Source organism: Diabrotica virgifera, chromosome 7 (assembly GCF_917563875.1).
Source record: "Diabrotica virgifera virgifera chromosome 7, PGI_DIABVI_V3a".
NCBI lineage: Eukaryota > Metazoa > Arthropoda > Insecta > Coleoptera > Chrysomelidae > Diabrotica > Diabrotica virgifera.
Genome location: NC_065449.1, coordinates 25,022,815 through 25,041,106, shown reverse-complemented (window position 1 = coordinate 25,041,106; position 18,292 = coordinate 25,022,815). Strand labels below are relative to the sequence as shown.

Below are 18,292 nucleotides of genomic sequence, written 5' to 3'. Positions count from 1 at the left end.
TTATTCCCTTTAACCCTTTGAATGCTGATGACGTCTAAGACCGTTACCACTGCCGAGTACGCATGACGTCTTCAGGCGTCATATTATGTAGATATGCACATCATTAGTTTAGAGGTTAGTATTTGTTTGATTTCGACTGAAACAAGTTGTATTTCTATCGAGTACGTAGATAAAAGGCTATTTGTAACGTCAGTTTAGATTTACATTATGTATACTATGGATGAAACAATTCCAGGGTTATCTCGAACAAAACACTACAATTTAAATACAGCGAAAAATCGAGTTAGCACCCAGGTTGCGTTAGGTATAATTCATCAGCAATGAAAGGGTTCAGCTGTTCTCCTTGTCGATTCCCAAAAGGCTCCATGCGAATATTATTGTTCACAGCAGTGCTGGAAGTCTACTAATGTCAATTTCTCGAGAAGCTCCGTCTACATTTCCCTACTACCACACTCTCAATATAGTCCTCTTAAGCTCCGATCAAAATCATGCATCAAAGAATTTTCAAACAACTTGAGCTTATATTGCTAACATTCAGTTTGGCTTCAGAAACGCTACGACCAAACGAATGGTGAGGTCAGATTGTTAGTCAATATTATTATTTAAAGGTATTATATTTCGAGAAAAAAATCGCAAAAAGGGGCCCAAAATGTATCAATAGAAAATGATCCTCCATCACGAAAACGCGCCGGACCACAACTCACACTCTATCAAGGACTATTTGGTCCTAAACCACGTGAAAGTCATGGAATACCCGCTCTATTTGCCAGATTTAACACTATGCGACTTAAATAAAATTCTGCTTGAACGGCACTCTCCACGTGCCATTAAAGGTTGTAAAACAAAAATCAATGCAGCTACTCAACAGCTCGTCGAAAGAACACCTGTAGCACTGCTTCAAACAGTTGAAGGTTCGCATGGAGCGATGTAGGGATGCTGAAGGAGAGTATATTGAAGGGAAAAATGAAAAATTACTAAACAAAATTGTTATTCCAAACATTCACAGAACTTAATTGCCAGATCTCGTATTTGGAAGCCAATTTTAGAAATAAATAAAGAGACGACAGCTACTATAAACTTATATTTTAATTAATGTACTTTAGTGTTGTAATCCGAGAATTAAGAAAGTATATTGAACTAAAAGACGGCAACATTGGAAAATGAACTGAATTTTTTGAAAAGTTAGGTACATTTCAACACTAAAATACACTTTTCCTTACCATGATATATATAATAGGTACTTACTGTTTGTGGTACACTAGTTGAGCTAATTCCAACGTCCTTGATTAACCTAGAGGCTAATTCTGTCTTCTTTTCCGAATCCAACAAATTCAGATATATCCTTAAATCGCTAACGCAACACTGCTTGTGTCCAAATTTACGGAAATATTCAATAAACAGTTCCATAAGATCGCCAAGAATGTCATACTTCATGTTCCTCTCGTTTAACTTTAGACAAAGTTCGAATCTGGCCAAGTACGGTCCACGAAGTAAGTACTCTACAAATTTTAAGATCAACATGTAAAAATTTTGAGATTGAGATATTTTGACTGAACTGTTGCCCCCACCCTATAGTCCAGACCTAGCACTAAGTGATTATCACTACTTATTCCCAAAATTAAAGGAACACTTGGAAAAGGTTTCTCGATTCCTCAAAGGTTTGGAGGTAGAATTCTATAATAAACATGGGAATAGAAAAGTTGAAGCATCGTCTGCAAAAATATTTGAACAGAAACGGCGATTATGTAGAAAAATAGCGTAAGTTTTAAATAAAGCTGTTTAAAATTCATGGGCACCTTAGTTTACGAATGGCACTTGTAGTAATAAAAATACTTTTTGCAATGGAAAGAACTTTATGGAGACAAAAGTAATAAATAATAATCCTAGGCTTGCTGCTTTAACCGTGTCTTAATAAGTTTATATCTAAAGCCAACTTACCATTTCCTGTTCCGCTTTCAATAATACCGCAAATGAACTCATGAGCCTTTTCTGCGGTATCGTCAGGAACCTCTATTTCCTCCCCAATTTTTTCAGGAGTACTTGGAGCTGACTGATTGATCACCATGAGCTCAAAAACGGACTTAATATATTCTTTCCAAATGTCCCACCTATCCACACTGGAATTCAAAGCAATGGAAATGAGTATTTTAAATGAGTATTTTTTATTTATATTTATTTTAAATGAAAGTACATAACTTCAAAAATACTCTCTGAAAATTTCAGATTTATTGGAGCAAAACAGCTTCGCGCCAGTGCGCTAGAGTGTAGTGACAAACGTCCAACAGCTGTTCCCCTTCTCTTTTGTAAGTTACTCCGCGATTTAAAAACATATTTCGGTGTGCATCACTTTACGATTTGACAAACAAAAAGAAATTGAAAATAAGCTGTCAAAACTTTAAACGCGTTTTTCTCAAAACTGCTTTTTTCAAAAGCGGTGGACATTGTAAGCCAAAAACTAATCGACCAATCCACCTGAAATTTTGCATATGTCTTCTTTAGACATTTCGTTAGGTAACGCTGTCGAGATATTTTTTGTTTTGTGCATAGTTTTTGTTTAACAGTAATAAGTATTATGTTGATTTTCATCCTTTTTTTTACAAAAGAATTCGTTATTTGAATTCTGATACCAAAAACTAAAAATCGTTAAAAATAAAAAAAGCTCGATAGCCTTACCTCGAGAAACCCATAAGCTAATACAATATTTTTGAATTTTTTCTTTCACATGATCCAATGACAAGTTCTGATGTCTACCGCAAAATCCATTTTTTTGAGGTGTCTGTAAAAAATTGCCACCGTTGGTCTATTTTTCAATCTTCTTCTTTGAAATGTTTTTTTAATATTCTTTGAATTGTATATGTCTATTTAATTTAAATATAAAATAATTCTACAACCATACCCCCCTCCCCTTCAAACCACTCAGTATTGCCACCTTATTTGCACATTTGCACCGAAAAAGTTCCCAGGGTTCGACTTAATCACTGCAAGAATTCTAAAAGAACTGCCCAAGAAAGGAGTGCAATATTTGACACAGATTTTTAACGCAATCTTAAGAACTGGTTACTATCCCCTTTTGTGGAAAGTGACACAAATCATCTTAATACCCAAACCAGGCAAGCCTGTAGAAGAAGTTAAGTCCTATATACCTATCAGTCTACTTTCAGTGATGTGAGAAAAGGTTTTTGAAAACTCTTACTAGACAGATTCCAGCCAATCCTCGTGGAAAAGCAGCTAATACCCCACCACCAGTTTGGATTTAAACAACAACATGCTACCACCGAGCAAATTCACCGAGCCTGCAATTCCATAAACAAAGCCTTAGAAGAGAAGCAATACTGCTCTGCAGCCTTTTTGGATGTCTCGCAGGCTTTTGATAAAGTCTGACACAATGGCCTGATATACAAAATAAGAAAAGTCCTTCCTCTCAACTACTTTCTAATCCTCAAGTCCTATCTCTCCGACCGCCATTTCCTTGTAAAAGTTAAAGATCAGTGCACTAACTTTATATCGAATCAAAGCTGGAGTACCTCAGGGTAGTGTCCTTGGACCAGTTCTCTACCTACTCTACACAGCAGATCTTCCTGCAAGCCAAAACATCATCACAGCCACATATGCAGATGACACAGCAATCATTGCAGCTCACTCAAACCCGTACATCGCCTCGCAACTGTTCCAGACAATTCTCGATAGAATAAAGATTTGGTTACAAACATGGCGAATTAAAGTAAACGAAAGCAAGTCAGTACATATAACGTTCACTAATCGAAAAGATACGTGCCCAACCGTCTCATTAAATAATCAAATACTACAACAAAAGGATGATGTAAAATACCTATATGCACTTGGACCGCAGATTAACGTGGAAGAAACACATATTCACGAAAAGAAAACAGTTGGGTCTGAATAATATGGGTCTTACTCAATAAAATGTACTGGCTGATAGGAAAAAGATCACAACTGAGTTTGTACAATAAAATTTTAGTATACAAGGCAGTGATTAAGCTAATATAGAGCTATGGTATCCAACTGTAGGGATCTGCGTCGAGGTCCAATATCGACATCCTGGAGAGATTCCAATCGAAGATCTTGCGCATTATCACAAATGCACCGTGGTACATGCCCAATGAATACATCAATCGTGATCTCCAAATGAAGACTATCAAAGAAGAAATTGCCAGTTACGCCCAAAAATACGACATCCGACTACAAGACCACCCCGACAGGCTAGCGAAGAACCTACTGAGACCCCAGGCAAACAGAAGGCTAAAGTGCCACACTCCAAGCGATCTACCAACAAGATTTTAACTTTTAAATTTTCAAAAATATTGTATTTATTAGAGTTTTATTTATAGGGTTTTATTTATTAGAGTCACAAATAATTTTGTTAAGTACTAAAATTATGATTTCACAGGTTATTGTCACTGGACAGTCTCCTGCAAGTCTCTTTTAATTGTTAAACAATTTACTTATTATAATCATTATTGCAGATTGTAAATAAATAGGATGTTATTTATTAGTACTGCATCTATGGTTTAGCCTAAATAATTAAAATTTTTGTAAATAACTTACCTGTAAATTAGGATCCCCTTACAAATTAGATTAACCTCAATCCACCTGTTTAGCTTTTTGAGGTATTCTAGTTTAACCTGTGGTATATTAGCACATTGCATCCTAACACCCAAAGGTCCATTCAAAATATCTATAATTTCCTCATACTTCCCTAGAAGATTTAGTATCATAACGTACAACTGCACCTCTTGTTCAGCATCGACTTTATTATCACTAATCAATTTAGTGAACATTCGTTCTGCTAAACTCAGCAACAGCTTTCGTTTTTGGGGATCTTCGGAGCCTTCTCCTCGTGTGGCTTGTAATATAACACTCATTATCGCCCAGCAATAATAAGGGTTCTTCGGTTTGCTTTTGTATAGGGCCATCGCAGTTTGTTGTTGAGCTTTGAAGTCACCGATTCTGACATATGACATAAAGAGTTGTGTGTGCAGTTCTTCATTGTTTGGATTGCTTTTTACTACGATTTCGTATAACTTGCAGATCTTCTCCACTGCAAGAAAGCTCATAAATTAATACAGGATTTAGTATATGTAGTCGAGGAAATGAAGCTGGAAAAATGACAAAACCTCACAATTTTTTCGTCCAGCATCGATTTGTACAAAAATTTGGGATTAGGCTCATTTCACCCTCTAGTTCATTTTCTATATTGAGCCGTTGTACGCTTTTGGTTTTTTAAGGGTAAACCACCCCTAATTGTAAAAAATTATAAAATGACATTTTAAACTTTAATATTGTCAACATTTGCTTCTTATTACATAGTTACATAATGATTGTTTTGTGCTTTAAGATATAATATCACAATATTTCAACCCTTAAAACCACCCTTGTTGGAGCTATATATGAAAAGTTTACTTATCTAAAATAATAATTTCGGCTTGCATCAATTTACATAAAAATTTGGGGTTGGGATCATCTTACCCTGTACTTCATATTCTATATCATGATCAAGGACGTTGATTATTTTTAGGGGTGTAAACTACCCTTATTGTCAAAAATTATACAAAAACATTGTAAACTGTAATATAGGTAAAATTTGGTTTTGACTGGTTAAATAATGATTGTTTTATGCTTTAGGATATAATATCATATTTCAACCCTTAAAAACCACCCTTAATAACATTGTAATTTTTATAAGTAGACAATTTAATAGATCTATACAGAAAAAAAAAGTAGAATTAAAGAATTATAAAAACATTTATTTACACAAAAATACGAATTTACAAATATATAAAAATACACATACAAATAGTTTTTTAGTCATCCAGTGTACAAACCGGCTTTGTGGTATTATATAGGTACATTGAAAATGCTCTATAAGGGGACTATTCGAATTTTTCGAAAAAAAAACTAGTTTTATAAAAATAGCTCCTTCATTTTTAACGATAAAAAGTTTTTTTCAATAATAGTTTTGTAGGATTTTTGAAGAGTAATAAGACTGTGTAAATTATATTCCGTAAGATCCCTTAATTTTTAATTGAGGTGGGCAAGGGCTCGAATAAGGGGATGTTTGCTCGTAAATAGATGTTTTAAACAGCTATATCTCGCCAACTGTTCATTGTAATGAAAATCAATGCATAAGGAAATTTTAGCTATTAAAAAAGCTATAATTTAGTAGTCTATCATTTTTTTTCGTATCTCCAGTATTTTCGGAGATATTTTGAAGAAAATGATAAAAAATGCAAAACTGCAAAAATTCAATTTTTCTTTAAACTCCAATTTTTCTAAAATTAGGCCTTTTAAATAGGTCAAACTTCTTGGGTGTATTGATAATATAAATGGAATTACAGAAAGGCAAAGACCAATTTTTAGTTACAAGGGTAGAAAGGGGGTTGTTTCACTGTTTTTTTTTTTGTAGAGAAAAATAGGTACCGACTTTTTTTTGATCATAAGTTGCTCAATTTTTATGCTAGAAACTTTTTATTTTTTTTTAAGATCTTATTGTATGCTTGAAAAAACATCATGTAAGTTTTCCTGAAAAATGCAAAGTTTTCCCGTTATTTGGCTTTGATTATTTCAAATTATGCATTTGACGAAAAAAGCTAACCTTTAACATGCCGTATCTCGGTTTGTATTGGTCGTAAAAATATTATAGAAAACCAGTTTCGTTTGTGTTACTAAAAGATACAATTTTGATATCTACAGTTTTTTTGATTAAATGCATATTTTTCGAGTTATTCTCAAGAAACGCTCTAAAAAAGTCGATTTTTCCGTCGAAAAACTGTTACTTTCAACCACGAATAACTCGAAAAATATTAGTTTTACGAAGAAAATGTAAAAAAAAAAATTTTCTTAAAATTACTTTTACATCGATTAACATGGTTAAAATGTAATAAAAAATTCCCACCCCCGAGATGGGGTGGCAACTACCCCCAAGGTTTTAGCGTACAGCAGCATGATATAGAAAATGACCCTTGGACTATTCCCTACCTTCTGTGAAAATTTCAAGTAAATCCATGCTGGACGAAAAAATTGCGAGCCAAAATGGTTCATTTCCTCGAATAATGATAAACAAACTAAGTATGTATACAAAAAACAAATCATTTTTTTTTCTACCACAGTAGATTTTAATCTTAGTTGTAGTTAACATTATACACTACAAGTCAGGAGAATATTATTCATTTCAAATACATCACATGTCAGATACTGAACCACGAAATAGCTTGTATATTGCTATTTTTGTTTGTGAAACAATGAACACTGGATGTTAAGGTAAGGAATTTAGCAACAGCCCTCATATCACTTATTAACATTAAAACATCTAGATTGACGGTATATGGTACTATGTTACAATTAATAATACCTTTTATTTTATTCAAGATCTCCAAGGACACAAAAATAAAAAAAAACGTACAGGCTGCTAAAAAGGAATTAATGTTGTTCTGAAGCTATTTTCTTGTGGTATTTTTTCAATTAACTAGTTTTGATGGGAAATAAACCACAATTTTACTAAAAAAATGATTTTATTAACGTTTCGACGCCCAAATCAGGTGTCGTCAAAATACAAAAAATATTAATGAATTAAACAAAAATGTTGTTGCTTAGTAAAAAAATTCTTCTAATAATTTATTTAATCTGAATCATTTATATCGGCAATTCAGATATATATTATACATTTTAAAGTAGAAGACTTTAAAATGATACGGCCAATATTTATGAATTGCGTTCCTGGGACGACTTTATTGAAAGATAGTTCATTCGATTACATCAAATCAACCCCAACTCAAGAATATCCGTCACAAATAAATCATAACATGTGATCTGTCTTTAAAAAGACAACCACATGCAATGGTGACAGTAAAATTCTAGCCCTAGAGATTCCATAGTAAAGGTATGGGGTTGATTTCATGCAATCGAATGAACTATCTTTCAATAAAGTCGTCCCAGGAATGCAACTCATAAATATTGGCAATATCATTTTAAAGTCTTCTACTTTAAAATGTATAATATATGTCTGAATTACCGATATAAATGAGTCAGATTAAATAAATTATTAGAAAAATTTTTTTACTAAGCAACAACTTTTTGTTTAATTCATTAATATTTTTTTGTATTTTGACAACGACACCCGATTTGGGCGTCGAAACGTTAATAAAATCATTTATGTAGGGTAGGTAATAAGTCTTGTTAGATTTTATTTATTTAGAATGTAGAAGTAAAAATAAAAATTTTTGGGCGACCGGTTTCGATGTTTAACATTAAGAAGCTAAAATAATTACAATTTGTATTAGTCAAAATAAGGTGTGTATGACGATACAAATATACAAACAAACAAAAAAAAACAAAAAAACAAACACCTATAATCAAAAAACACATATCGTCATATACACCTTATTTTGACTAATACAAATTGTAATTATTTTAGCTTCTTAAGGCCTGATGATGGTGTAAATGTTAAACATCGAAACCGGTGGCCCAAAAATTTTTATTTTTACTTCTACATTCTAAATAAATAAAATCTAACAAGACTGTGAGTAGTAGACTTATTACCTACCCTACACAAATAATATGTGCTTACATCAGCAACCATTTCAATAGTAAATCATTTTATTTTAAATTGTGGCTTATTTCCCATCAAAACTAGTTAATTGAAGGAATTAATGGAGAGAACATTTGCCGAACGTTCGGATTAGCGGGGTTCGGATTTGCGGGGTTCTACTGTGTTTCAATTATTTTTAATTGTTTTATTACAGTAAACTTTGTATCAGAGATTTTTCGTCTTCCTCGTTATGTGTTATACAGGGTGTTTGCGTAACTTGTAACCACGTGGGAAACTTTTTTAATATCAATTTTACGAAAAAAATTTATTCTTTATAAAGTGCTCTGCATAGTCTAAAACCTAAGATGCAATCATCAGATATCAAATTTTATCAACAGTATATGAGTTATGTCAAAAAATATGAATTTCGCTCAAGAGCAAACTACCTTTATATTTTAAAATATCAAAAAATTTTATTATGAAAAGTTATTTGTTATTAAAAACCATATTCAAACATGCAATAACAGCCTTCGACTTGAAAAAAAAAATTCTTAAATTTTCCTAAATTACCGATTCCGAACATAATTTTTATTTATTAAACATGTAATAACTCTTTTATTAATAATTTTAGGAAAAAAAGTTATTCTTCATAAAAATCTTTACATGGTCTAAACTCTAAACTCTAAACCTTAAGGTGCAACTATCAGTTATCCAAGTTTGTTAATTTTATACGAGGTGTGTCAAATAATATGAATTTAGAAAGAATTCTTTCTAAATTCTTTCTAAATTCATATTATTTGACACACCTCGTATAAAATTAACAAACTTGGATAACTTATGGTTGCATCTTGAGGTTTAGACCATGCACAGATTTTTATGAAGAATAACTTTTTTCCTAAAATTATTAATAAAAGAGTTATTACATGTCTAATAAATAAAAATGATGTTCTGAAGCTATTTTCTTGTGGCATTTTTACAATTTTAACTATTTAGAATGGGAAATAAGCCACAATATTATTAAAAAATAGTATTTTGTATTTTGACAACGGCACCCGATTTGGGCGTCGAAACGTTAATAAAAATCATTTTTTAATAATATTGTGGCTTATTTCCCATTCTAAATAGTTAAAATAAAAATGATGTTCGAAATCGGTAATTTAGGAAAATTTCAGATTTTTTTTTTCAAGTAGAAGGCTGTTATTGCATATTTGAATATGGTTTTTAATTACAAATAACTTTTCATAATAAAATTTTTTGATATTTTGAAATATACAGGTAGTTTGCTCTTGAGCGAAATTAATATTTTTTGACATACATCGTATACTGTTGACAAAATTTGATATTTGATGATTGCATTTTAGGTTTTAAACTATGCAGAGCACTTTATAAAGAATGACTTTTTTTCGTAAAATTGATATTAAAAAAGTTTCCCATATGGTTCCAAGTTACGCAGACACCCTGTATCATTTTTGGCTGAAAAGTGAACAGAATTGGTACAACTTATTTCATTGATGAGCAACCTCTTAAGCGTGCATCTTCCATTAAAGACTTATATTCTCCTGTTAATAACCCTCAGTAGTTGAAGCAGTTTACAAGAAAAATAAAATCCAAGCTCCTCAGTATGTAAGTCTTCGACAAAGATTTGACATATTGATAATATATTTGTGGCACTTTATATCTCTCTAATATTTTCTTCATTATGAGTAGTTTCTGTCATATTAAATAAGCAAAAAGCACCGAATGCATATAAGTATAATACAAACATACATTATTTTAGCAGTATGGAAACAAAATTTAAATTATAAGAGAAATTTGCATATTTTTCATGTGAAAAACACTGTTATTTTTATCAATTTTGGCAAATACTGTGTCAATTAATTCAGAATTTTTAATTTATTAAAATATGTAAGATACACTCAGAGACAATCATTTTCGCCTTTGTATTATTATTCTATTTATATAATTTTATTATTAGTTTTATTTTACACCAAAATTCCTTTCAAAGAGTTAAAAAATAAACTAAAAACTTTCACTAAAAATTAAGATAAGTAAGTACTCTGAATAAAAGATGTAATAATGTAAATATTATTGTATAAATTATCATTTTTGTAACATTTGTTTATGTTTCATATCTTGTTTAATTGTAGATTGTTAAACTCTAATAAGTTGTTGATTTAAGCTTTATCATTAATTGTCACATTATGGCTTCATTTTATTACATTAGAATAAGATTGTCATATCTCTACAAACTAAAAAATCAAAAGCAAAAAACAGAAAAATTGATATAAAGGTGTATAAGAATTTCAGATTATTGAAGGAATTTTAGATAAAAGCATATTTTTTTGCATTTCTCCTGGATATTATACATTATTTTTTTTAGTTATTAGTTTTACTGATTTAACACACATCGCTTGTGTTAATCTTCCATAAATAAAAATAAATAAAATCCACATAGTAATCTTATTTTAGCTCTTTGACAAATTTTTTAAACAAATTTTTAAAAAAGAATGTGTGTGTACTTTGTAAACACGTAAGAAGATATTCTTCTATTATATAATAGGTAATTCAAACGAAGTAAATATACTTAACAGGTTATTTGTATTTTATTTAAATATTAAACTAACTTTCTTATTTACCACTTTCAAAAAATTTTTATTAAAACAACCAAATATAAAAAAAAAATATGAATCGCCCAGGATTTGAACCCGCGTCATTCCAGTCTCAGAGCTAACGCATTACCAACTACTCCAGCGAGGTCCTTGTAATTGACATGTAAGTTTCGGATATAATTACACAACACGGCGACATATAGTGTAAAAATGTTATGCTTACATAATATTTTATTATTTTACTACAGAGAAATACAAATCCAAACACACAAGAATTATAATAAATAATACATTTCCTAAAAGCACTAATATACAGAGAGAGTCTGTAAAGTGGAATAAATTCAATATCTCAAATACTAATTGTTTTTTTGGAAAATGCTCAGACCCGTCGATTAGTATTTCAAATTGTCCTTTTTGACATTCAATAAAAATGTATACAGGGTGTCCCAATTTAGAGATATGACGTCATTGTCGATTTTCTTAAATGGCAACACTGTCATTTTGATAGCTAATTTGATAGGGTTTGTAAAGTTATACATAACTGCAAAATATCAAATTTTTATTCTCTACCATTTACAAGATAAGAGAAAATAACAAAGTTATATCTGTAATTTGGAATATATTCAATAATTAAAATACTAACTGTTTTTTTGAAAAATGCTCAGACCCGTCGATTAGTATATCAAATTGTCATTTTTGACATATAATAATAATGTATACAGGGTGTCCCAATTTAGAGATATGACGTCATCGTTGATTTTCTTAAATGGCAACACTATCATTTTGATAGCTATTTTGATAGCGTGTGTAAAGTTATACACATCTGAAAAATTTAAAATTTTTATTCCCTACCATTTACAAGATAATAAAAAATAACAAAGTTATGAAGAACAAAAAGTAATCAAATAATAATTGAATTTATTTATTTCAATTAAGAAAATGCTCATAACGTTGCCCATTGACAATTTGACAATAATTGAGGGCAACATTATGAGTTTTTGCTTAATTTATTGAAATAATTAAATTCAATTATTAGTTGATTACTTCTTTTTCATAACTTTGTTATTTTTTATTATCATCTAAATGGTAGAGAATACAAATTTGAAATTTTGCAGTTGTGTATAACTTTACACACCCTATCAAAATAGCTATCAAAATGACAGTGTTGCCATTTAAGAAAATCAACGATGACGTCATATCTCTAAATTGGGACACCCTGTATACATTATTATTATATGTCAAAAAGGACAATTTGATATACTAATCGACGGGTCTGAGAATTTTTCAAAAAAACAATTAGTATTTTAATTATTGAATATATTCCAAATTACAGATATAACTTTGTTATTTTCTATTATCTTGTAAATGGTAGAGAATAAAAATTTGATATTTTGCAGTTATGTATAACTTTACAAACCCTATCAAATTAGCTATCAAAATGACAGTGTTGCCATTTAAGAAAATCGACGATGACGTCATATCTCTAAATTGGGACACCCTGTATACATTATTATTGAATGTCAAAAAGGACAATTTGAAATACTAATCGACGGGTCTGAGCATTTTCCAAAAAAACAATTAGTATTTGAGATATTGAATTTATTCCACTTTACAGACTCTCTCTGTATTCTTTTAATGACTTATTTGCACGGTTACAGATACATACATACCTATCTTGAAAGATTAACAATGAACCACATACTGCCTGTGTACATTCTGCGCAGGCACGCAGATTTATGTACAATTTTCGTGCCTAAAGAAGAATACCTTCAAAAATCTGATGACATTGATAGACAGAATGTCTACAGACATCTAATTTCCATTGATGTAATGTGACACAATATCTATATACTTAGGGACCGTTAAGTATATGTAATACTTGAACGCTCCCTTATGACATTTTTAAAATAACGAGTTATGACAAAACATCAATGTCAAAAAATGTCACACTACATATCTAATGATGCATATAAAATGTGATACAACATCCATGGTCGTCGTCCACATGTTCACAGAAAATGTCAAAAAACTCATTGTTTCCTAGAATAGGAAAACTCAGTTTTCCTATTCTATACACTTATACATTTGATGCACTATCCATTAACATGTTAACTGAGTTGGGAAGGGGCTCATAGATGAATAAAAGACCCCAACAAAATAATTAGTGAGACTATCAGCCAGTTTGTGCTAGAATTTGAAGACAGAATTGAATCAAAACCAAAATATGGGACAGATGAATAATATCAAATATGATAGATAGTATACAAAAGTAAGAAATAAGGTGTATTCGGAATAAACCTTGAGAAAACATGAGCTAGAACATAAAAAGCTAGTCCTAATACATTTGGGAAAATACAGCTAGTATTATTAAAGATACTGCAATTAAAATATTTAAAATACTTGATCTATTGATGGTCAAATGAAGTCTAATAAAAAGTATAAAACAAAAAAGATAAAGAGAGGTAAGTAAAAACTACATTATCTGGAAAAAACATGCATTAAGTAAGCTAAACTTTACAATTTGGTATTAGCAAAATTTATGACAAAGTTTTTTTATAGCGTACATTGTGTCTTTCTACTTACATTCTTGCATCTCCCTATAACAGAGAGCCATGGCTTGTAAAGTTGCATCGTCAGATGGTATTTCTTTAGTCAACATATCCAAAATCGCATTACACTCAGTATCTTTGCCTATGCGACGCAGAGTTAGAGCCTTTAATGCTTTCGCACATTGCAAGCTCGGAGTCTTCTTTAACACCTTGTCGCATTCCTGCAGTGCTTTTTTGTTATTTCCGCTATCGAGCCAATCTAAAACATAAAATTTTTACATAAAGTCTATTCCATGAATATATACAACTGTTTTGGATTATCGTAACAACAAATATACAACTGTGGCTTGAAGTAAAATAGAATCACTGTAAAATTAAGCAAACATGTTTCAGTTTTTTTTTTCATATACTTAATTCGCTTCGAGCGTCTCCCCTCTATTTACAGTCATGTGACCCTCTGTCAGATTTTGTAAGGATGTTTTAACATTGAGTCTTATGGGATTATTTTGTTAAACTTGAATATTTTATTTTGAAGTGATAACAGAATACAATTGGTAGAATTCATTAGTTATTAATTTATAGTGCAACAAAAATATTTTCTTTTTCGTTAATAAAGATTTATTGACATAAACTGCGATAGTGAGGTTATGTAAACATAATCAAAGTGATAATCAATATTGGAAAGTGAAGAATTTATGTCAGATTAAGTACGTTTTTATTTTCTGCTTATATTAACACATAATATCACTAGTGTGACACAGCATTTTTTTTAAATGTACCATTTAAACATACCCAAAGCGTCCTTACAAACTTTCAAAACACTGTCACCATGAGCAGGTCGGCCGATTTTGCTTTGACACTTTGTTAACACTTGGAGCGAACAGTATTAATACAATAATTATGAATTCAGATAACATTATTCATCAATTTTTTACACAAACCATATTCATTAGTGTTTTAAAACAAAAAGTAAAAGCTATCTAGTTTCTATTAAAGAATCTAGATTAACAACAAGATGAATCATTAATAGGAGTGTACAAATACTAGCATATGCAGATGACATCTACAGCGTGTCTACTTGAGTTGGAAACATATGGGAAACTTTTATGGGATACTTTATTATTAATTTTACGAAAAAAAGTTATTCTTTATAAAAAGTTCTGCATGCCCCAAAACCTAAGATTCAATTATCAGATATCAAATTTTCTCAATATTATACGAGGTATGTCAAAAAATATGAATTTCGGCTAAGGGTAAAGTACCTTTATTTCTCTCAATATCGAAAATTCTTATTATGAAAAGTTGTTTGGAAATAAAAACCAAGCTCAAATATGTAATTACATGCTTCTAATTGGAAAAAAATATTTTCCAAATTTTTCTCAAATTTATTGATACTAACTTCGTTTTTATTCATTACACATACGATAACTCTTTTATTATTACTTTTACGAAAAAAAGGTATTCTTTATAAAAATCTCTGTATGTCCTAAGACCGAAGATTCAACCAACAGATATGACATTTTATTAATTTTATACGAGTTATGTCAAAAAATATGAATTTCACTCAAGAGTAAAGTACCTTTATTTTTCACAATATTGAAAACGGTTATTAAAAAAGTTGTTTAGAATTAAAAACTATGTGTCAATATGCAATTACATCCTTCTAATTGAAATACTGTGAAATATAAAGGTGCTATAATATTGAGCGAATTTCATATTTTTTGACACACCTCGTATAAAATTAATAAAAGTTGATATATCATGCTTGTGTCTTAGATTTTAGACCATGCAAAGTTTTTTATGAAGAATAACTTTTTTTCGTAAAATGAATAATAAACGAGTTATGATATTTGTAATAATTAAAAACGATGTTGGGTATCCATAAATTTGAGAAAAATATTTTTTTTTTCAATAAGAAGCATGTAATTGCATATTTCATCTTAGTTTTTAATTCCAAACAACTTTTTATCATAAGAATTTTCGATATTGAGAGAAATAAAGGTACTTTACCCTTAGCCGAAATTCATATTTTTTGACATACCTCGTATAATATTGAGAAAATTTGATATCTGATAATTGAATCTTAGGTTTTGGGGCATGCAGAACTTTTTATAAAGAATAACTTTTTTTCGTAAAATTAATAATAAAAAAGTTTCCCATATGTTTCCAACTCAAGTAGACACGCTGTATATGATAAGAAGAAAAGTAGACCTGGTCCAATTGTTCACAGCATTGGAAGTAGCAGCAAAAAAGCATGTTAATACTAATAAAACTAAGTATATAAAGGAGACAAACAATAAGCAAATAGCAAAATCAAAATATTTGACGGTTGGAACATACACTTTCGAAGGAATAAGAGAGTTCATATTATATCTCCACTTCACAAGAACGTAGGCTTAAGTAAAAAAAGACGATTTTAGAGGAGAGGCATTTTAAAATTTTATAGATATGATTATGGACACAACTCCAAATAAGTTGTTATTTTAAAGAAATTACCTATACAATTTTGTTAGAAATATATCTAAATACAAACTGTGATAACTAGATAAATTTATAAAGTGTTAAAATGGTTAAATTTTATTATTTGTTACCCCTATTAGAGTTGAGTCTTTTTTCCTGAGAAACATTTACTTCAACTTTGTTAAAACGCTGACCTAACTACAAAAAGGGTCCTTATTTTAGAGAGAATTTTCACAACAACTAATCGTAAATATAAGAACAGTCATCAGTGACGAGAAGTAAACACAAAAATTGCCTCACATTCTGCGGTGTAACTAACTTGGGTCTGTATTCATATAAAAATGTTAAGTATTTAACTACTTTCGCGCTAAACAAATACAGACACTTGGTGCCATCTCTTAGTGACTATTATTATTAACGTCATAGGTCTTTATTCACGTGATAAATACTTTTATTTTTAGCCGATCTGTATTAATAAGTCAATTTCGTCAAGTTTTGACTTAAGCATACGTTCTTGCGAAGTGGCGATATCTAGGCTCACAAATCAACGAAAGTAATACAGTAACTGCAGAAATTAACAGACATATATCTAGCAAAGAGAGCATACCATAAACTTCAAACATAATCACAAAAAGAACAAAAATATTGATATACAGAACTCTAATCAAGCCAGTCTTAACTTATGTGTCAGAAACATGGACTATGACAAAAAGTTATAAAGAATGTTTTGGCTGTTTTGAATGTAAAATCCGCAGACATATTTATAAAGTCGGGCAACAGATTATGGTATAGATGCTTTAATTTTAGCTTTACCACCTTTATAGTGAGTGTAGTATTCTGCCGTCCTCAAATAAAATGCGGTATGTGCAGCCAACTTAAAACCGAGAAATCGGCCCTCAAAGTTTTTATATAAGTTGACGGCATATTCCAATTTGTTTATTTTGGTAGTAAATAAAATGATACGGCTTTCAGACATTGCAGAAACATAAATAAGGTCACAAGGAAACCACATACATCAAAAACTCGATTTTCAATTTTTTTGCAGATACTGTGTTTTAATTGAGGACAGCAGTATTGGTAGGTCCATCAAAATAAACAAAATGAACGAGATGGAGCAGTCAGAACACATTTATAACCAAAAACTGGATGGAATGACGAGAACAGTCAGGCCTAGAGCACAATTTACGGAAAAGGTGAAGACAACTGAGTGATAAGAGTATGAAATTGGAAAACCAAGGTGAAGGATAGAAAGGAATGGAAGCTGATTCTGGAACAAGCCAAAACCCATCATGGGTTGTAGAGCAAATGATGATCACTATGGCTTAAAGTAAAATATAAATCAGTGTAAAATGAAGCAAAGATATTTTATTTTTGATTCCGATAATAAGGTTAATATACAATATTTATGAATTCAAATATCCATATTAATAAGTTTTTTATAAGTTAAAACAAAAAGTAAAGACTATCTAGTTTCTAAAGGACAAATTTGCCTCAAATGAGGCACTTAACCCCAAAAAATTTTTCGGCGAAATGTATTAAAAATGTAGAAGTAGGTAAATTTTTACCGTAAATTGGCCTTAATCTTCTTTCTACTACAGAGTTATCCTGTTGCACGTGTGAATTAGCTTGAGATCTAGACATTTTATTCCTTGGAGGAAGTATAGGTTATGTACAAGAACTTTTGATATGGGGTACCAATGATATTTATAACTCCTTTATATGATAAATGATGTAATATTTTATTGAACTGCACTACACTTCACCAAGTAAATTATGGTTTTCTTTTAGTTTTTTGTTTACTGAAACTGAAAAGTAACCGCCATGATTTTTAGCGGAACTCCGAAACGAGATGGAAGGGGCCGGTAAATTGAAATTGACAGCTCCACCGCTATACGTCATGTGTTGACACATGGGTATCTCGTTACTTAAATGTCTTATGATAGACAACACATATTTCAATTAACAGAACCGGATTTCGTATTTTCGTCTTTTGAAAGGCATCGAAATCTATAAAAACGATATTATGTATTTATTTTAGGTCCTCTAAAAGAAGGACATTTTAGGCATATGAATCTTGTTATTTTTCTGTAAATAATATTTATAAAAATTAATAATAGTACATTGTTTAC

General features: G+C 30.5%; 1 protein-coding gene across 1 annotated transcript in view; it reads right to left on the bottom strand.

The window, feature by feature from the left end:
• LOC114333085 (phagocyte signaling-impaired protein) overlaps positions 1-18,029 on the bottom strand; it is a 51,290-nt gene extending 33,261 nt beyond the window's left edge. Inside the window, exons 1-5 of the mRNA XM_028282910.2 lie at positions 17,729-18,029; positions 13,738-13,962; positions 4,567-5,059; positions 1,939-2,117; positions 1,246-1,499 (exon numbers count right to left, since the gene is read on the bottom strand). Coding sequence (XP_028138711.2) covers positions 1,246-1,499; positions 1,939-2,117; positions 4,567-5,059; positions 13,738-13,962; positions 17,729-17,804 — 1,227 coding nt within the window. The 5' untranslated portion in view covers positions 17,805-18,029. The remainder of the gene's footprint in view (positions 1-1,245; positions 1,500-1,938; positions 2,118-4,566; positions 5,060-13,737; positions 13,963-17,728) is intronic.
• Between the last annotated feature and the right edge of the window lie 263 nt (positions 18,030-18,292).